The 22,813-nt window shown below is 39.8% G+C and overlaps 1 protein-coding gene across 1 annotated transcript in view; it reads left to right on the forward strand.

Annotated features, from left to right (window-relative positions):
- GPC6 (glypican 6) overlaps window positions 1–22,813 on the forward strand; it is a 943,187-nt gene that overhangs the window by 241,968 nt on the left and 678,406 nt on the right. The window contains exon 2 of the mRNA XM_070943027.1: window positions 12,196–12,354. Within this exon, the coding sequence (XP_070799128.1) occupies window positions 12,196–12,354 (159 nt within the window). The remainder of the gene's footprint in view (window positions 1–12,195; window positions 12,355–22,813) is intronic.

Genomic DNA, 22,813 nt, shown 5'->3' on the forward strand with positions numbered 1-22,813 from the left:
AAGTCCTGGAAACGTCCAATGTTGACAACGGCACACAACACTCCATGAATTCAGCATTTGTTTCTGACAAATGCCCCTCCCCACAGCATCTCCTTAAATCTCAGTCCCCAGATGTGCCTTGTGGAGAGGGGCAGGACACTCTCCTCCTGAGTAGTTGGGTCAGCCTGAGGTATTCCCGCCTTCTCTCCACTCTCCGTGCTCGAGGATCAGGAGGGGATGGTCCTTGCTCATCACCTGAGCTCTGTCTCTCATGTTCACTGCTTAGCCTCTCTTGGTCATCCTGCCCCCATTCCTCCCTGCCTACAAGCCGTCCCGATCCTGAAATGCCCTAGCCTGACTCAGCCTGCTCCTCCCTATATTCCAACGAAACCGCCCACTCGATCTCCTTCGGCTCCAGTTCCAGCTCATCTTCCTCCTCAGGTTCAGGCTCCGACGGGGGTATGACACTATCTATCTATCTATCTATCTATCTATCTATCTATCTATCTATCTATCATCTATCTATCTACACTCACATACACACACGCACACACACATACATATGCAGAATATATATAGAATAGAATTTTGTACATCATTAAATCAGTGAAATCCAAGTAGAAACAGATAAATATGTATTAGTAGAAATTCAAAAACTGCAAGAGTTTAATTAATTAATTTAATGACTTTAATTAACAAGTCTTCAACATTTGTAGAGGGAGAAGTAATAGTAGCTCCAGAAGGACATATTGGAGATATTATGTTCTAATAATCCACATTTTATTTATTGCATTGTGGGCCTAATAAGGGTCATCCAGATGTTTTACTTAGATATATTTTTGAACAACTTTTATTTTAGCTTTGGGTCAGACAATTCTGTCTGGAGATTTTAATCAAATTTTAGAACCTTTATTAAGCTGTAGTACTGTTCCAGGTAAATTTAATTTTTATATATGAAAGGTACTGTGTGCTTCTATATAGGAATTTAATTTTGGAAAGTGTATATATGGTCACTTTTAAAATATTATGGCAATTGTATGCTTTTTTTTCAATTCTAAATCTGACTTGATTTTTAAGCATTGTTTAGTGTGAAAAAAACTGAATGGATAGATAAATAAATCCTATTACAATATCTTATTGCAGCATAATAATGTCTATTGTTATAAGGAAAATTGGTACTGTTTTTCAAGGTAGTATTTAAATACAGCATTAAATTATCTATTTTTTAGTAAACAGGTGAAACAAGGTTTTTTTAATTAATTTTTTTCCTATTTTTCTACTTTTTCTATACATATACCTTATATTGTCTGAGATGTTTTTAATATGTGTGTTCATGGTTCTATTATTTATTCATGGAAAAATAAAAACTGAAAAATCTAAACAAGAAAATAGATGGAAAATAGTTAAGAAAATTGAATACATGTATACAACAACATTACTGTAACTGTAGGGCACCCATACCACCAAGCCACATCTACTGCCTGGAGGCCTAGCCCAAAAGTCTGGCTTTAACTGTAGGCTGCTTCCCATATCCAGACAGCTAGTTCAGTGTTTCATTTTTCAGGGTTTTTACCTTTTCTTCCTTCCTTCACTACTCATGCCATTCTTTTTTGCCTTTTCCTCATTTTACTTGTCTTCTCTTTGTATTCCCTCACCAAATACAAGCATTTCTCTGTACCATCATCTCTTTACTCAACAGTACCATCCAATCTCCATCAAACATTGGCACAAATATCATATACTTCTCTTTTGACATCCATTTTCCAAACTTTATATAAAATCTCCTCAGCCCCACCACAACACACCAACTTTGTGCTATCGTGGTGGAGGAGGAATGTGGGTTATATACTTTATACTGACTCTTACAAATCTGTGGAAATCTGTAATCTTCTAAATCTTTCTTAATCATATAATCGAAGCTAGAATGGCCCACAGAAGATATCTCACAAAAAATGAACAAAGCATTTGGGTGAATAGAAACTTTCCAATTTACGAGGCAGCCTCTGCCACAGAATAACACTTGTTACTGTCATTTCACCAATTGAGAACCACTGAACAATGATCTATTTTATCTAGTTACTCCCCAAAATAGAAGATAAGTCATGATAAACCCATGCTTGTTCACATTAATTTTTGCATTCCTATTCAATTATGCTGTTTAGTGTCCTGTTCAAGGACAGATATAAAATACCAATTAAAGTATTCTGCTTCTTCTCTTCAGCCATTACAATTTCATCTTTCTCCTTTCAAGAAACCTTTGTCTCTTTGACTTTAATTTGGTTTGGGTATTGTTTTTAGGCTTATTTTTCATATGGTCATTCTATAATTTTTACCTTTTCTGACATGATCTCAACAGTTTGTAGTGATCCATACTCCATGGGTTGTAACCCTCTCCTTCTGTTTTATATACTTGTCCCTTTTTCTTTTCAGCATCTCAGAAAGACTTTTCTATCCATTCCTATCAGTTTTCCACTTCACATTTTGTAAATAACCCATGTTTTTTAATTTAACTGCTTATCATTTTAATTTGCTTTTATAATTGTTTTATTTCCCAATGTTTTATTACATTACAAGCCTCTCAGTGGCACCTCACATTATGTTGTTGTTGTTGTTAGTTGCAAAGTTGTGTCCGATCCATCGCTACCCCATGGACAACCTTCCTCCAGGCCTTCCTGTCCTCTATCATCCTCTGGAGTCCATTTAAGCTCACACCTACTGCTTCAGTGACTCCATCCAGCCACCTCGTTCTCTGTTGTCCCGTTCTTTTGCCCTCCATGTTTTCCAGAATTAGGCTCTTCTCCAGTAAGTCCTTCCTTCTCATTAGGTGGCCAAAGTATTTGAGTTTCATCTTCAGGATCTGGCCTTCTAAAGAGCAGTCAGGGTTGATCTCCTCTGGGACTGACCGGGTTGATCACCTTGCAGTCCAAGGGACTCACAGGAGTCTTCTCCAGCACCTTAGTTCAAAGGCCTCAATTCTTTGGCGCTCAGCCTTTCTTATGGTCCAACTTTCACAGCCATACATTGCAACTGGGAAAACTATAGCCTTGATTATACGATATATATATATCCAAGATGGTGGGCTACTTTTTTTTCCTTCTTTCACTTCTAATTCTACCTTTGAATCATCACAAAGAAACTCCCTTCATCTATAGATTTAAATATATTAAACTATATCTCAAATATTGATATAGATGGTTAAACACCCAGTGCGCTTATTAGAAAAAAATATTGTAAAAATGAACATTACTTCAAGCGTGATACATGTAGTTAAGAGTTAGAGGTATTTCGAGTGGAATGATGTTATTAAGAAAGGATGCCCCCCCCTTGGAAGGATAATGTCCCAAACTTAGGTTACATAACTTAACGCTGCCAAAGATGATGGGATTTCAACTTCTCAAATTTTCAGCCATATAATTTGACTCCTATTTCTTTATGAAGCTGAGTGATCAAGTTAAAACCACACAGCAGCAAGCAATAAAAACATGGCGAATGTAATGCAAGCTGTTACCAAGTATCTCAGTCCCAACAAGGTTTTCCCAACTGAGTTTGAACTATTTTCTTTTCTTCCCTGCTGATTTGTTTTGTACTAAAACAGTAAAGAAGCCAAAGATGTGACAGGGGACACACGATCTTAGGTCCTGCCAATTTAATCAGTTCACGGGGTGTCCTCAAGCAAGTCTTTACTATTCCAATTTTCCTCTAAAGATTCCTTTGAGATTCAGTGAAAGAATCCCGTTGTATGCCAGGAACAGATTCAATTTGCTGTAGGAAGTAGAAGAAAAGGATGAGAATCATTCACACTTCAACATGGATTCTAAGATATTTTAGCTTAAGAAAGTTACTATCTATTTTCTTCTCCACCAGAGCCTTCCATACTACCCCTGACCCTTTGCAGGTATGCATGTTGCAATGTTAGGATGTTATTAAAAAGAAAAGAGAAAATATCCTGTTTTGTTAAGTTCCTAAATGTATCAGGATCTGTTCTGCCCCAGCTCTGGATTTCCAAGGATATTGACACAACGGTCCTTATCAAATTTATGAAGTAGCAAGAATAAACCAAAGTCCGGCAAAGGTTGGCAACCAGCCCAGAAAATAAAATACGATAAGACTTTTCCAAAAAAGCTCTGATGATAATTACAAGTTGTTTCCAGCAAGAAACTTACTAACCACGTGTGACTTAAATAGGCTAAGGGAGTGGCCAATTATCCTCAAGCCTTACTCTTGAGGATAACCTCCTCCTCCTGAGTAGCCACTCCTGCCTTTTGGCAGCCCTGAATGCTCGAGCATTGAGAAGAGGCTCCTCCACTTCGCTCTCTCCACTTGAAGGAGCCTCTGGAGGTTCTAAAGGCCCTGGCTGAGTCTCTGCCTCTGGCACCACATCCTCTTCAGCCTCCTCGCTATCCGATGCGAGCACCGGCTGCGCCGGCTGCTGGCGCAACACCACACCAGCCTCCTCGTCGTCGGGATCAGCCATGATCTGCACAGGCCACTGGTGGGCCACAACAGAATCCAGTTAGGAGAACGGAATAACAGCGTTGGAAAAGACCTTGGAAGTCTTCTAGTCCAACCCCCTGCTCAAGCAGGAGACCCCATACCATTCCAGATAAGTGATTGTCTATTTAAAAACCTCTAGTGATGGAGCATCCACACTTCTGAAGGCAAGCCATTCCACTGGTTAATTGTTCTCACTGTTTCTCCTTAGTTCTAGGTTGCTAGTCTCAACTAGACTAATCTAGTTGATTAGTCTCCATCCTGATGGAATATACCACCAATACCAAAGGCACACATCCATCTGATGTACTCCATTTTCTCCAGAATAAGACATTCCCTGATAATAAGCCCAAACGGGCTTTTGAGCGCATGGAAATAAGGCCAAGCACTTATTTCAGGGTTCAAAAAAATATAAGACAGGGTCTTATTTTCGGTGAAACACAGTATGCCTTTGGTATTGTCCACACTTGGATTAAACAAAGAAGATCAGAAATGATCATATTGTTCTTTTAAAAGATCTTATGCACGTTTAATAGACTCAGATGGAGTAGCATTAAGTTACTGGTTAGTTTCAAACTTGGGTTAGAGAGGAAGCTAAACTTGAGTATGTCATTACAAATATGTTGTAATATTTATGTCAGCAATCATGTGAAAATCAAGTAAATTTGTGTGATAAAATTTTATATCAATTTAGGATGTCATTATCATTAATGTCTTCAGCCATAAGTTCAGATAACATAAGATTTCAGAAGTGGGAGAACTAAAAAACTGTTATTTTGGCTGTACTTAAGGCAATCTACTCAGGAGTAAGCCCCATTAATTTCAGTGCAATTTATTCATAAATAAACGTGGATGTGCCCATTTTGTAGCTTTATTTAACTCAGTCAAGTGTTTCTTCAGGCTTGGTGTGGTGACTTCAGCTCATTGTGGATCTTGAACTTGTAACCTAAGATATATATTGGTAGGAGTTCAACTTGTATAGTATTAGGATTTAAACATCAGGGACACCTGTCAGTGAAGTCTTTTGGTACTATCAATCATTTAGGTCTTTGACTCAGTTTGATGTCCAGCCTGAGGAGTTCAGAGAGCTGTTTTTGCCCTTGTTCCAGCAAAGGGAAAGGATGAGATTGATTTATCATTGCTCACAACTTCACATGCCCCAAGATCTTAATTCCCCAATGTTTCATCCCATTTCGGACTGTTTACAGTTCTAAAATGTTTGGGCTAGCAAACCCTAAGAAATGTATTTTGTTTACATTTCAATTTATTTTACATTAAACATTAAATATGATTTTATTTACGTTAAATATAATTTTATTTATATTTATTATAAATAAAACTATCTACAAGCTATTTATATATAACTACATTAACATTCATATATTTATATTTACATAATTTATATACAGTATAATAAATGCATGTATAAAATGTATAAAATATTTATATATTTATATAGCTAATAAAATTATATTTATTTATGCTATTGGACAGTGGTCCTCAACCATTATGGCTCCACAGCTTGGTAGCAACAGCAGTAGCATCAGTGGGGTGTGTTTAATTTCACATGTGCAACCTAGCTCCCACGCATGCACAAATGAAGCTTCGCATCTCACCCACTGCTTGCGTGGCCTGGTTTTCAATGGGCCACAGACCAGTACCAGTCTGCTGCCCGGGAGTTGTGGACCTCTGCTATAGAATATCATATGCCAAAACAAAAAGTAGTAGACATAGGGACAGTTTTTCCCTTCGTGCCATCACTCTGTTAAATACCTAATTCTCTCAGTGCTGTAAATGTCTCTATATAAAAACTCATGTAGTGTGGCTGTAGCATTATTATTTATCCTTCTACTACCTTATTTACTCTCCCTCCCCCTTTTATTGGCATTATTGTTATTTTGTTGCTTTGCATATACACTGAGTGGTTCTGTGTCTGGAGACAACTTCTCTATTGTCTAATCACACTTGACCAAAATAAAGCTATTCTATTTTGTTCTGTTCTGTTCTGTTCTGTTCTGTTCTGTTCTGTTCCGTTCCATTCCACACCATGCCACGCCATGCCATGCCACGCCACGCCACACTACTCTATTCATTCCTATTCCTATTCCTATTCCTATTCCTATTCCTATTCCTATTCCTATTCCTATTCCTATTCCTATTCCTATTCCTATTCCTTTCCATTCCATTCCATTCCATTCCACTCCACTCCACTCCACTCTTATTTATATTTACATTAAATTGCATTTTAATCTAAGTCCCAATGTGACTTTCATGTATGTATCTGTGAATATCCACAATTTTTCTGAATTCTATGGCTTAATTCATGATCACTGATTATAAATCTGCAGTTATTAGAAAAGTTACATATTGTACACATACGGGTATATTTGAAAAAAAAAATTCCAGCCATACTTTTAGAAAAGCAATAAGTAAACTGATGTGATAGCCCAGGATAAACCAAACCAAATTAGTGTTGAAAAATAGATGCTAAGGAAAATCATATTTGAAAGGTTAATCCATCCCTAATCTTGGCAAACAGTATATCCTAAGAAAATGCTTATTCATATGTTTCTGCATTGGATACACTGTTCCTTTACAGTATACATTCTGTGTGCATTTTTGACAAACTTGTTAAGTGAAGAATCTCATTGCTGAAAAGCATGGTGGCCAAAATTTATCTACTTTCTGTTTGCTTGATGCTTTAAGAAATGTGAATAAGGAATCTTTTTATTGAAAAACGTATCAGATTTCTCCTCCACCCTTACCTACTTCATTTTCACAATACAACATTGTGAAATATTCATTGATAAAATATTATATGTGTAGAGCTACTTCATTTATTATAACTTCTAGGTACCTTACAGGAAGATTGTGTTTGAATAACCATAATTACCTGCATTTGAATATAAAGTCACAGTGCTTGTAAACTGTGTTACACTGTTCTAGGTGTATAGATTTTTCCAAATCTTGTACTAAAAGTTTGTCAAAATGGAGCAAGTGCAGAGAGATGTAAGATTAGAAAACTAATAAATCCAGGAACTGAACACTAGTGGCTGAATTTATACCAAATGATGGGCTTGATTTATATAATATGAGTCACAAAGAAAAAGAGGAGAGAGCTACCATCTTTAATCTGAAGCACTGCCGTTTATCAGGTTTTAATAGGGGCAGCAGCTGAATTAATTCTCATTTTTGTCTGGCATAGTGCTGGCACAGCGTAACTTAAAGCAGTCAGATTTCTCTATGGGGAAACCCTTTTGGGAAAGCAAAGCTGTTCAACTGTATTCAACGCCACTTCTGGCATATAATCTTTGCAGTAAGTGGCATAACAGCAGAGATCAAAGAGTTTCCTGGAGTAAAATGCCAAGAATTTCTGGAGAGCACAATTGCAGTCTGCAAAATAATTCTGTAAATATCCAGATCCAAATGTTAAAACAACATTTTAGAGGAAAAGGTTTGGAAACTCTGACCAAGAAAATGAGCTGGTTTGGCAAATGGAAGGAAGGAAATAATATAGTCGTTTATAGAAGGATGGCGGTTTAAACATTAATACCTCATGTAAGATGATCTGTAAGAATTTAATAAATAAGTTTAGAGCAGGGGTGAAATCCAGCAGATTCTGACAGGTTCTGGAGAACCGGTAGCGGAAATTTTGAGCAGTTCGGAGAACTGGCAAATACTACCTCTGGCTGGCCCCAGAGTGGGGTGGGAATGGAGATTTTGCAATATCCTTCCCCTGGAGTGGGGTGGGAATGGAGATTTTGCAGTATCCTTCCCCTGCCACGCCCACCAAGCCACGCCGACAAAACAGGTAGTAAAACAAATTGGATTTCACCACTGGTCTAGAGGAATATGGCAGAGAAATCTTGAAACCAAATAGAGAGGCATTTGCAATCATGGTTTTAATGCAGTACTTTCCCTCAGATTGTAGAAGTTTATTTGATTACCAAATAAAACAATAGTATGATACGGTTATAACCCTATAATGTGTTAATGTAACCACAATATCAGGTGTTACATTAACAATATTTATTTTGGAAATGTTAGGCTAAACAGGAACTTGTTCCCTGCATGATAGCTTTGATCAATTTATCATCACTCTGGTCTACTTTCACCAGATTGAAGAAAATGCCCCATCACAGTTACAGGTTAACTATAATTGGCCAGTGAAGTCCAACATAGATGTTTCTTATCCAGAATTGGGCATGGAGGAGCTGCTGAGATCATTCTTCCTTGCCTTGGCAACCTTCTATATGGAACTGTGTATACCAGGAGTGTCAAACTCAATTTCATTGAGGACCGCATCAGGATTGTGTTTGACCTCGGAGGGGCCTGGGGGGCATGGCCAGGGTGGGTGTGGCCAGCTCGATGTTACTCGTGTTGGGGGCGCCTGTGACAGCCTGTGCCCTCTGCCAGCGAAAAAGGGTTCCCGAGCTCAGTTTTCAGCTGCGATGACCTCCTGCAACCCTCTGCCAGCAAAAACAGAGGTCAGGAGGGCTATAAGATATCCTCCCGAGCTCCATTTTTGCTGACAGAGGCACCATGGGTCATTCCTTTGCTGATTCAGGTCAGCCCTGCAGGCCAAATCTAAGCACTCCGCAGGCCTGGGCCTTGAGTTTGATACCCCTGATGTATACCTAATGCATAAAAAAGAATTGCTATGGGAAAAAGGCTATGATGATGATCTTTGATTAAAGATTGCCTATTATTTTAGCCTCTTCAGTGCTGTGGATTCAAGACTAGAAGGTGCTTTGGCTTGACTAGGGTTGTGAACATCCATCCTTAAATAGCTGCACCTTCTCCCAAAGCTGCTGTGCTGTCTCAGGAAAAAAACAAAAACAAATTTGCTTTCAGAATTTGCACATCTGGAATCCAAAGCCCCTTTTTGTCTTTGAATCCAAAGGGCTGCACTGCTTCATTTTTTATTTTTTTGTATTTTAATTATAATTTATATAGTGATCCTTCTTAAATAGATAACTGTTGAGTGTGAAGAGTTTTAAGACAACTTCTCATCTGAATACTTCCCTTTCAAATGCCTCCATATGCCTCAGGATCCAAATCCTCCTTTTGAATGCCTTTTCTTAGCTAGTGAAGTATTTCATGTCAGAACAAAGTCAACAAAATTTCCTTTAGTGGAATTTTAATTCTAAAAGCTGTGTGAACGAGGCTAAACTGGCAATCTTTTTGATTGGAACTAAAACATACTTGTCTATGGTACTGTATTCAATAATTTAAATATCATAACATAATTAATTTGTGAAGTTTTTAAATATCCAAATAGATCAACTAGAACAGATTGATGTCTGTGAGTTTAAAAAACAAAACAAAACCTTTCCCAGCCTCCGTCATCCCAGATATTTTGGGATTAAATGTTGACTGGCAATTCCGAAAGATATACTGCCAACACATCTGTGCAGCACTAAATTGTGAGGTTGGTATAACCCCTTATCTTATAGCTTTGCCACTTAAGAGCACACAGAGATTTTAATCAACATTCATTATACCCAAAATGAAGCAGTTTACCTCAGAGCAGTTCTTATTAAAGAGGCAAGCCCTCGGTTACATTTCTGTAGACGATGGTGGGATTTATTTATTTTTTTGCTCCCGGCAGGCTGAGTTAAACATTTCTGACAACCAGAGTACAGCTTCGATTGGAAAGTCACAGTTCATGTAATAACTGAGCATTTTAATTTTGTAAGTTAAAGAATTGGCTTCCACTTGCAGATTGCATTAATGTAAGCTGGGCTGTGCAGAGACATAGGCATGGTACATCGAGAGATAACCGGGAGAATTAAATGCAAAGTCTTTCATTACTATTTTTGCTGCATTTTTATCTTAAATTTTAAACGTTTCTTGCATTTGTACTCATAATTATATATTTGACATTACTGGAAAAGAAATCATACCTGATACCTATATCAATCTTTAATGGCTAACTGTTGCCAATAAAATGCATTTCAGGAAGCTGTTGTGGCCTGTCGGCCACCAGCCCCTCCAGCAGCCAAATCAGATGAGGAGGAGGAGTGGGAGTCAGGGTCAGCATCTAGGCAACCTGAGAGCTCCAAGGGGGAAGAGGGAATGGAGCTGGTGGAGAGAGACAGAGGTGGAGACTGGGCTGTCTGTCAGCCCTCAGATGGAGAGTCATTAGCCCTCATGTCTGGAAGTAGCTGATGAGGAAGAGGAGGAACAGCTGGGTCCAGTGCCTGATGCAAGGATATGCAGAAGGCAGAGGAGAGGAGAGCAGTGGAAAAATATGAGCTGGTCCTTGGGACGGAAGAGCCACTGCTGCTTGTAAAACCACACTCTAGCTCTGGGGATAAAAGGCAGGGGACAGAGAATGTGGCAGACAACTATTCATCTTCTGGACAGATGGACCTGTTAGCTTGCAGTGAGAGAGAAACTTTTTGCAGGGCTGCTGGCGCTCCTAATAAAGGAATCTTTGAGTTAACTTCAGAGGGTTTGTCATATTCTGTGACATATTTGTCACAGAACTTTTTTTTTTTAATTTGATTTATATGCCGCCCTCAGGGAGACTCAGGGCGGCTTACAATGCGTTAAGCAATAGCCTTCATACTTTTGTATATTTATACAAAGTCAACTTATTGCCCCCACAAACTGGGTCCTCATTTTACCTACCTTAGAAAGGATGGAAGGCTGAGACAACCTTGAGCCTGGTGAGATTCGAACTTACAGTAATTGCAGACAGCTGGTGTTAATCACAATGCTTTTAGTCTGCTGAGCCACCAGGCCCTTTTGAAAAAAATCAAACTGAAATCCTTCCTGATCCATGTCTTAATTTTTAAAATATAACTAATATTTAAAATATTAGCTGCCCCCAGCCCCCAGACAAGCCATTGCGCTACAATCAGCTGAGAAGTTCTATCCTATAGTCCTGTGAGTAACTTGCAGAGAAGTGGACAGCAGATTTTTTTTTTTTTAAATTTGATTTATATGCCACCCTTCTCCGGAGACTCAGGGCAGCTTACAATGTGTTAAGCAATAGCCTTCATTCTTTTGTATATTTTATACAAAGTCAGCTTATTGCCCCCACAAACTGGGTCCTCATTTCACCTACCTTAGAAAGGATGGAAGGCTGAGTCAACCTTGAGCCTTGGAGAGATTCGAACCAGCAGAAATTGCAGGCAGCTGTGTTAATAACAGGGTGCACTAAACCACTGTACTATCAAGGCTCTAGGAACTATCAGATGGCCCTAGGAACAGGATCTCTATCTTGATAAGGTAAAGGTAAATGTTCCCCTCACACATATGTGCTAGTCGTTCCCGACTCTAGGGGGGGGTGCTCATCTCCGTTTCAAAGCCGAAAAGCAATTGCTGTCTGAAGATGTCTCTGTGGTCATGTGGTCAGCATGACTAAATGCCAAAGGCGCACAGAATGCTGCTACCTTTCCACCTATTTTTCTACTTGCATTTTTTACATGCTTTCGAACTGCTAGGTTGGCAGAAGCTGGGACAAGTAATGGGAGCTCACCACGTTACACAGCGCTAGGGATTTGAACTGCTGAACTGCTGACCTTTTTGATCGACAAGCTCAGCGTCTTAGCCACTGAGCCACTGCATCCCTTGATAGTGACATCTTAATTATAAAATTCTCTTGTGGACCCTGATGGCTAAAAATGCCTGTGGAATAGATCAGTACACGACAGAATTTGACACTATGCATGACCTCTCTTTCTTATGCTTTGCATTCATATCCTATCCTTGCAGGGGAACACTTGAGAATCTGCCCTCAGGAATACACATGTTGCACTTCAGAAATGGAAGACAAACTAAGCCAGCAAAGCAAACTGGAATTCGAGAATCTGATGGACAAGACAAGCCATTTTGTCCGCACCACATTTGTATCGAGGCACAAGAAATTTGATGGTGAGTAGCAAGCTCTGTTTTGCTTATTCTTAGAAGCAAAGTGTGTGGTTATTTATAAATGAAATAACTGGAACATACAGGCAGGAGATTAAAATACAGTACTTAATGCTTTCCGTCTGAAAAAGATCCATGCAGATGCAAAATTGTTCAAAGAAACGGCTAGAGTATATTTTTTTCTACTCATAATTATACATAGTTATATGTGCAGGAAATATATTTTTGTGCTTTTTTTTTTTTCCCAAAAGGAGAAAGTCATTCAGACATAGGAATTTTGATCCACAGTCTTTCTGAAAGTAAATAATGGAGTATTTTGGGACAGATTTATCTTAGAAAGGCCTATACTCAGCAAGAATATTAATTGTATAGTCAAGGCAATTGGGAGATCATATCAATTGTTGTCCTGTTAGGGCAAGAGCTTATTTGGAAACTGTCATTTTTTATTTGTGGTAACTGATATTAACTGCAGTAATATGAAGGACTAGGCTGCTCAGACCCTGAAGAGTTGTCTACTATTTGAAACAGCGCGTAGAAGAAAGTCGATCTATTTTACTAGATAGTTAATGCTTCTTTTCCCTATTATAAACTCTGTTTGGCTGAACAGTGACATTAATATTTTGCAAAAAGAAATTATGGAAGTAATGGTAGCTTGGTGAGCTTTTTTGTCTCAGTGCATCTAACTCGTTTCCATCGATATATCAGAATATATTCCATGTTTATGTAAGATATCACCCTGGTTTCCTTGCTGCAGGCTTTAAGACTTTTTTCAACCTACAATAATAATAATAATAATAATAATAATTTTATTTCTATACCGCCCTTCTCCCGAAGGACTCAGGGTGGTGTACAGCCAGTTTAAAACACAAGACACAACAATAATTAAAAATTAAAATAATTAAATAGATTTGGCTGCTTTAAAAACTCTAAAATTTAAAATACCCCAATTTAAAATTATTATATTGACAGCCCTGCCTGGCGGAACAACAAGGTCTTCAAAGCGCAGCGGAACACCCGGAGGTCAGAGATCTTGCGTATTTCCGGGGGCAGTTCATTCCACAGGGCTGGGGCTCCCACAGAGAAGGCCCTCCCCCGGGTGTCGCCAGCCGACATAACTTGGCTGATGGCACCCTGAGGAGACCCTCTCTGTGGGAACGGACTGGTCGGTGGGAGGCTATTGGTGGCAGAAGACGGTCTTGAAGGTACCCGGGTCCTGTGCCATGGAGCGCTTTAAAGGTGGTAACCAACACCTTGAATCGCACCCGGAAGACCACCGGAAGCCAGTGCAGCTCGCGCAGGAGGGGTGTCACGCGGGCACAGCGGGTTGCGCCCATAACCACCCGCGCGGCCGCATTCTGGACCAGTTGGAGCCTCCGAGTGCTCTTCAAGGGGAGCCCCATGTAGAGAGCATTACAATAGTCCAGCCGGGAGGTGACAAGGGCATGAGTGACCGTGCGCAAGGCATCCCGGTCCAGAAAGGGCTGCAACTGGCGGATCAGGCGAACCTGATAAAAGGCCCCCCTGGCCACGGCCGTCATATGCTCTTCTAAAGACAGCCGTGCGTCCAGGAGGACACCCAGATTGCGAGCCCTCTCTGTGGGGGGCAGGGATTCACCCCCAATAGTCAGCGATGGCACCTGCTGACTATATCGGGACGCCGGCAACCACAGCCACTCGGTCTTGGATGGGTTGAGTCTGAGCCTGTTCCTCCCCATCCAGGCCCGTACGGCCTCCAGGCAGCGAGACATCACATCAAGGGCATCGTTGGGGTGGTCTGGGGTGGAGATGTACAGCTGAGTATCATCAGCGTACAGGTGACACTTCACCCCAAAACCACGGATGATCTCACCCAGCGGCTTCACATAAATGTTGAACAGAAGAGGCGAGAGGACCGACCCTTGTGGCACTCCCCATGCGAGATGCCTCGAGGTCGACCTCTGCCCCCCTGCCAACACAAACTGCGAGCGGCCGGAGAGGAAGGAAGAGAACCACCGCAAAACGGTGCCCCCTACTCCTAACCCTCTCAACCGCTGCAGCATGATACCATGGTCGATGGTATCAAAAGCCGCTGAGAGATCTAATAGGACTAGGACAGAGGAGCAACCCCTGTCCCGAGCCCTCCAGAGATCATCCACCAACGCGACCAATGCCGTTTCTGTGCTGTGCCCCTGCCTGAAGCCCGACTGGTACGGGTCTAGATAGATAGCTTCATCCAGGTGCCTGGGCAGCTGTCGTGCCACCACACTCTCAACAACCTTCGCCACAAAACGAAGGTTGGAGACCGGACGGTAGTTGGCTAATTCAGCCGGGTCCAGGGAAGGCTTCTTGAGGAGGGGCCTCACCACCGCCTCTTTCAAGGCGGCGGGAAAGGCACCCTCACTCAGAGAAGCAGTTATAATCCCCTGGAGCCAGCCTCGTGTAACCTCCCGGGAGGCCAGTACCAACCAGGAGGGACACGGGTCCAATAAACATGTGGCGGCACTAATCCTACCCAGAACCCTGTCCACATCCTCGGGAGCCACAGGATCAAACTCCTCCCAGATAATATTCTCAAGACCTACCCTCGTCTCCTCCCCCGGACTCGCCCAGTCGGAGTCCAAGCCTTCCCGAATCCGAGCGACTTTATCGTGCAGGAATTGCACAAAATCCTCAGCTCGACCCTGCAAGGGATCCTCCCGCACTCCCCCCCGAAGAAGGGATTGGGTCACCCTAAACAGGGCGGCTGGGCGGTTCTCTGCAGATGCGATAAGAGTGGAAAAATGGTTAGATTTCGCCGCTTTTATCGCCACTAGGTAGGTCTTGATATAAGACCTCACCTGTGTCCGGTCGGAATCGGATTGACTAGTCCTCCAAATGCTCTCTAGGCGTCTTTTCCGACGCTTCATCTCTCTCAGCTCCTCAGAGAACCAAGGAGCCAATTGAGATCGGCATCGGGTCAGAGGCCGCAAAGGCACGACACGATCCAAAGCTCCGGCGGCTGCACTCTCCCAGGCGGCCACCAGCTCTTCAGTCGAGTCGTGTGTCAGGGTCTCAGGGAATGGCCCAAGCTCCGTCAGGAACCTTTCTGGATCCATCAGGCGCCTGGGACGGAACCATTTAGTCGGTTCCGTCTCCCCGCGGCGGGGGCAAGCGGTAGGAAAGTCCAAGTGAAGGAGCGAATGATCTGTCCATGACAAGGGTTTAATGTCTAAGTCCCCTCTACCAAGATCATTCAGCCACTGACCAGAGATAAAAATCAAGTCCAGAGTGTGTCCTCCTATGTGAGTGGGGCCTTGAACTAAGACTGTCATCCTCAATGTTGAATCTACTTTATCCCATCCCATTTCTTTTTCTCCCTTTCAAAACAAAATAAATTGAAAGGACAATACATTTAAAAAAGCAAGGATCGTTAAGAACCAAGTTGTGCTTTTGACTTGTCAATAAAATGAAGAATTTCAAGAATTTTTAATCCTTGTTAAAAGAAAGATGTTTGATTCTCAAGAATGCTACATTTATAACCACATCTTCCACGAATACACACGGAATGTGTTCTTTAAAACTCAAAGGAAGGGAGAAAGATAATGTCCTCTGTGCTTTCTGCAGAGATGTTCCCAATGAATCTTCCCTTGCAAAGAGGAGTAGTCGTGACAGCTCACCTCATGCATAACTCATAATGTGGTAGCTAAAAGGAGAATGAGCCTGTGCCCAGGATACAGTAAGACCTAATCTGTAGTAGCTGGCTGCATATTTACTTGGGCCATGTTATGGATGGGAGTTAGGAATGTTGCTGAGCATAAGCAGACCTCATCCTATAAATATAAATATATAAAAGATGTTCCTTCCTGCAGAACAAATGACTGCCAGCATAGGATTTTTCTTCCTTCATATTTTGACAATCTTCTGGACGGAAGAGAATAGAATCGAATAGAATTCTTTATTGGCCAAATGTGATTGGACACACAAGGAATTTGTCTTAGGTGTATATGCTCTCAGTGTACATAAGGAGAATAAAATACATTCATCAAGAATAAAAAGATACAACATTTAGTGATAGTCAAGGTTATTAATAAGCTATCAAATCGTACTAGGAAACAAATAAAAACAATATAGCTGAAAGATACAAGCAACATGGTCATAATAAGTGGGAAGAGATAAGATACTAGTAAGGAAGAGACGAATAATAGTAATACAGTCTTAGTAAATTATTTGAGTGTTGTGGGAATTAGTTGTTTACCAGAGTGATGGCATTCAGGGAAAAAACTGTCCTTGTGGTCTAATTGTTTTGGTGTGCAGTGCCCTATAGGGTCTTTTTGAGGGTAGAAGTTGAAACAATTTATATTTTAAACATATACAATTTAAAAGTAGTGTGGCATCAACATGCAAAATTAAAAACATGTTTCTCTCTTTCAGAGGAGGTGAACATATTTTTAATACTGTCACTCTTCTTAGAGAGTATGCTAAAATTATATAGGAGGGTAGAAAAAGAATGACATTGTGGCAATATGAATAATACTCCTTAAATTGCTCTGTTTTGTTGTTGTTATGACTCAACTGCTAATTGAATTGTTTGACTTCTCCCCCGTTGCATAGGTCCTTTTGAAATTTAAGCTCCAAGTAAAACCATCTATTTATCTATTATTCAGCAACATAAAATAAGTGTCTCTGGATGCAATTATGTACAAATCATAATTTGCTCTTTTATTTTGTCCACTATATGCTCAGCAAAGTTTATCTTAAATATTCTTTTACGGTGCCTTGTAATATACATGAAGGTGGTAAGACAGAGTTACTTATTTCACAGGGAATCATGGCGTTATTTATCACCAGGAAACTGCAATCTCTTCAGATAATTTTGCTAATGGACTTAAAGTGACTTGAATCTTATGTAGAAATAGGTTTTAATTAGGATAGCTTTTATGTAGATTATATATATTTGAAATGATTTATATGTCACGCTAATGATGGATATGTGATTTTCCAAAGTCCTCTAGAAACAGGCCTTAAGACATAAGGAACAATGTTAGAATATGCATGTTGCATTCTACATAGCAGATGATTTTGGAAAAGCGTTTAGGAAATTAAATGAGAGATTACAAGTACAATTGATCATTGTCCTTTGTCTTAACTATAAAGGTAAAGGTTCCCCTCACACATATGTGCTAGTCGTTCCCAAATCTAGGGGGTGGTGCTCATCTCTGTTTCAAAGCCAAAGAGCCAGCGCTGTCTGAAGATGTCTCCCTGGTCATGCGGCCGGCATGACTAAACGCCAAAGGCGCACAGAACGCTGTTACCTTCCCACCAAAGGTGGTCCCTATTTTTCTACTTCCATTTTTATGTGCTTTCAAACTGCTAGGTTGGCAGAAGCTGGGACAAGTAACGGGAGCTCACCCCATTACACAGCACTAGGGATTCGGACTGCTGCCGACCTTTCGATCAACAAGCTCAGCATCTTAGCCACTGAGCCACTGCGTCCCTTAACTATAACAATAACAACATCCAAATGGCAGATTTGCCAAGTTACATAGCCTTAACAGGATTGATCAAAACATGTATATCACTGGACATGATAGTACTTTTCCAATATTTGAGAGGCTGTCACACAGAGGAGAGGTCTACCTATTCTCCAAAGCACCTGAGGGCAGGACAAGAAGTAATGGATAGAAGCTTACCAAAGAGAGATTCAACCTAGAATTAAGGAGAAATTTCCTGACAGTAAGAACAATTATTCAATGGAACATCTTGCCTCTAGAAGTTTTGGGTGCTCCATCACTAGAGATTTACAAAAAGTTTCCATTTATCTGGAATGGTATGTGGTCTGCTTGAAGAGGGGGTTGGACTATAAGACCTCCAAGTTCCTGTCCAACTCTTGTTATTTTGTAATTTTACAGACTAAATGCTAAACTCATATTTGAAAATAATGTCTTTCAAGAAAATTCTATGTTAAGGTATACCAGTATATCAAGCAGCCTCACTAGTCATTTTGAAAACGGGGGCTTGATGGAGAATATGCATTACATAGCTTTCTTCTGGCACTTTTTCATCACAATTCTGCAGGCTGTAAGGGTATGTTCCAAAAACAGGGAGGGAGCTAATGGCAGATCAGAAGAGGAACTAAACTAAACTCTTTTGGCTGCCCTTTGTCCAGGCTGACAGTTAGCCACTCTACAAATACACCAGTGGTGGGTTTCAAATTTTTTTACTACCGGTTATGTGGGTGTGGCTTGGTGGGCATGGTATGGCTTGGTGGGCGTGGCAGGGGAAGGATACTGTAAAATCTCCATTCCCACCCCACTCCAGGGGAAGGATACTGTAAAATCTCCATTCCCTCCCCAATCCAGAGGAAGGTTACTGCAAAATCCCCATTTCCTCCTGATCAAGTGGGACTTGGGAGGCAGAGAATAGATGAAGGCGGGGCCAGTCAGAATTTTTACTACCGGTTCTCCGAACTACTCAAAATTTCTGCTGCCGGTTCTCCAGAACTGGTCAGAACCTGCTGAAACCCACCTCTGAAATACACAGTTGCTACAAGTGTTAAGTGTAGTTATTTAGTCTCAAAAATATGTCAAGTACTTTCTATATCACTTTTTTATAGTAAGGTAGACTGATAGTCTTCCATCTCTTGCAATATTTTTGAGATAAAAGAAATATTCTTCTTGCAACAGAATTGACTCATGATTATTTCTGTTTTTGTTACAGGTTAAGGTAGGTCTAGATAAGTCAACCATTTGAATCAACAATTATAGTTTGTATTCCACCTAGGCTATATCATACCTTAAAACAGCTTACAATATATTACCCATCCAATACCATCATAATGGTATCTTATTATCACCAATTGCTTATAAGTGGTAGCTTTGATGAGCAGCTGTTTTCCAGCCAAGCCAATTTTTTAAAGTATTGCTCTATCAGCAGTTGAAACCCACCACAGCAGAAAGAGTTGTGCCATGAATTTTAATGAACAGGCATTTTCTGTTCAGTGACATTTCTTAACTAATCCTCTGAATAATATAGGAATATGAAGGCATTCTGATTTTTCTACAAAGGAAAACCATTACACGGAAGCTGGATTTCAGTATTGTTCTCCAATAGTATGTAGAAAACACATTAAAATATTACATTTGTTGACATTTTAGTCTGGTAATGATAAAGACTGGATTTCCACATCATGCTAAGCCATAATATGGTCATTCAGTACACCATAGTTAAAGACATAATTTACTATGAAGTGCAATTAGAGCCAAAAAAAAAAATCACATTGTTCTATGTCCTAATCTTGGTAAATTCTCCATGCTTGCTGGGGAATTCTGGGAGTTGAAGTCCCCGCATCTTAAAGTTGCCAAGATTGGGAAACTGCTCTATGTAGAGCTTGAATGCCTACAGGTTTCCGATAGATGAAACAAATTAGGAGGTTAAAAATTATTGGAGCTTTTCACCTCTGATATTTTTATTAAGTCCACGGATATTACCAAGCCAATACGGTAATCAGATACAATCTCCATCAAAGCTACACATTACACATTTATAAATTTACAGAAATTAAGATGAGAGAAGAGAATATAATACACCTTCCAGTTCAATCATCTATGTGGACTTCAAACTCACCCGTTTGTGAATTTAATGTAACATTAAGGTTGCTGTCTATCATTAGCAGTTTATAGCATGCCTTGTTCCTTTTCCCTTCTACAAGACCTGATTATTACCTAGATTCAGTGCAGAGGTGGGTTTCAGCAGGTTCTGACCAGTTCTGGAGAACCGGTAGCGGAAATTTTGAGTAGTTCAGAGAACCAGTAGTAAAAATTCTGACTGGCCTTGCCCCCATCTATTCTCTGCCTACCAAGTCCCAGCTGATTGGGAGGAAATGGGGATTTTGCAGTAACCTTCCCCTGCCAAGCCCACTAAGCCATGCCCACCAAGCCATGCCACACCCACCAAGCCACACCCACAGAACCGGTAGTAAACATTTTTGAAACCCACCACTGATTCAGTGTAATTTTTTTCTTTTCTTTTCTTTTTTAAAAAATTATTTTTATTCAACATTTACATCTTTAAAATCTTAGTTACACTTTTGCAGTTTTCCAATACCGGCATCTTTAGTAATATCCATTTTATCTTTCAGCCAACTATATACATACACATTTTGTTTGTTACCTACTTATTCATATAACCAATACATTATATATACATACCTACTACACATTAAATATTACATTCCATTATAATATCTTCTCTTATACTGTACACTATCCATTAATTTTAGATTTCTTTTCCAGCCAATCATACCATTTGTTCCATGATTCAATTTCTTTTTTTTTCATATGTAATCTTTGATAATCTCTTTTTGGTTAATTAATAATCTCCATAGAGAGAGAGAAACAAAGTTCTTGCTCTTTATAGTCTAGGACGAGACTACATTCAAAGCTTGGTGAAGTTGTATTTTCATATATAAACACATTTTATAATTAGGCGGCATCTATTAAACTGAGTCAGTTGTTAAACTGTACATTATTAAATTATGTGGGTATATATTTCTTTAATAGGAAAGTACGAAATTATGAAATTTGTGACTACAAATGACATAAAATAATGTTTATTCTAAAATGTTCCCCTGTGCCATATAAATGCTTCTCTAACAACATTAGCCATAATGGGTTCATTTAGGTTAGACATATCAACTTTTATATAAAACAATTATTTATTGTAATTTGTTTCCTGAATTTTAGATATCCTGTGTTCTCAAAACTGTACATAAAGTCACATTAGAAGGCAAAAGAGTTAGAAGCTCTATTAAACATTTTTGCCTTCTGGTTCTTTGATCCTCTCTCACAAAAATATTCAAACCTTATAAATAAGTCGTCATTTTTCCATAAAACAGACAGAAAGAAAAACCTCCAAATTATATGTGCGAATATAAAAGCTGTTTTTTTAAAAAAGAAAAGAAGAACGAAAGAAGGAAATTTCTCATCACAGTAAAGCACAGCTTTGTGTTGGGGAAAACTGTTTAAAATTACACTTTAATATGCATACAAATTGTACCATTCAAACTAGTGCATGAACTAAATGGCATTTTCTGTTATTCATGCTTCCTGTTATCTTATGATACTGTTCTCAACTATGCAAATGTGTATGCATTTATTGGGGGGAAGCACATATTAAATGCTTACATTAATAAAAAAATATTATTGAAAAATTATAATAGTAGATAAAATGTAGAAAATGGTTTTATAAAGCGCCTGGAAATATGTGTACAAGCCTACTTATGCATGTAACAAAATGATGCAGTAATGAAATTTTGGGGAAAGAGAACGGAGAGAAGCCAAGATTTTTTTGGGGGGAGGGGGATTGTCCATTTGTGAACCAATCTAAATAGTGCTCATCGAGAAATATATTGGGCTTTATGAATTGGACAATCCTTGGCTTTGAATCCCTGGGCAGAGATCAAATCAAGATATTTATTGACCTCTGGGTGAATTGCAATAACCTCAAGCAGAACCTAGCATTCAAGCTCTGCTGGAGGACAGACCTGGCTATACTGTGTTTCTTCAAGAACCTGCTACATATAGAAAAAAAGTGTATTCTGTGCAGTACATATCAAGTAGAGGGAGGCTTTTTAGCTTTTCTTTCTCTAAGGCAGATACAGGAAATTGGCTACTCAAGAGATTTCAGACACTGAACAGAGTATATAACACATAATCAATTCAGGTTTCAGCATGTTTGTTATGCTTTATTCCCTTGCAGGCCAAGTGTGTCCAGTCAGTTCTGCAACACTGAAAATGTTCACCTGTAGACAGGTGATTAATCTAAAGCTTAGTTGATGTGGGGTATAGCCCATACTTATCTCAGAAGGCAACCCCTTTAGTTACACACACTGGCACTGTAGAAATAGGAAAGAGATCATTTTCCTCTAGTGAAGCTCTTCTTTGGAGGACCGTGCTTTTTAGTACATTTATTTTATTTTATTTATAAGTTTGTCAAACATGTACAAGATAGCAGGTATGAATATGAACATGGACATGTACGAAGGAAATGAATACAAATAAACGGGGACAGTAGGACAGGGATGGTAGGCACGCTGGTGCACTTATGCATGCCTCCTTTAAGGAAGTCTTAGGAATGGGGTGAGGTCCACGATAGGCAGTTTAAGGTTGAAGCTGTGAGGGTTAGAGGATGTAACAACGGACTCAGGTAGAGTATTCCAGGCATTGACCACTCTGTTGCTGAAGTCATATTTTCTGCGAGTTTGGAGCGGTTTACCTTGAGTTTGTATCTATTGTTTGCACGTGTATTATTGAGGTTGAAGCTGAAGAAGTTGTTGACAGGTAAGATGTTGTAGCAGACAATTTTGTGTATTATGCTTAGATCATCCCTCCTGTTTTGCCTCTCCATTGAAATGACTCACTTGTCACCATGCCCTCTTCTACAGAAAGGATTGTGGGTTTTTGTGGGATTGGTATGGGCTGTGATCGCCCTGCCCTGTCTATGTTTTGCC

This window comes from Pituophis catenifer, unplaced genomic scaffold, assembly GCF_029215685.1.
Source record: "Pituophis catenifer annectens isolate HBS135680 unplaced genomic scaffold, rPitCat1.0.hap2 SCAF_4, whole genome shotgun sequence".
Taxonomy (NCBI): domain Eukaryota; kingdom Metazoa; phylum Chordata; class Lepidosauria; order Squamata; family Colubridae; genus Pituophis; species Pituophis catenifer.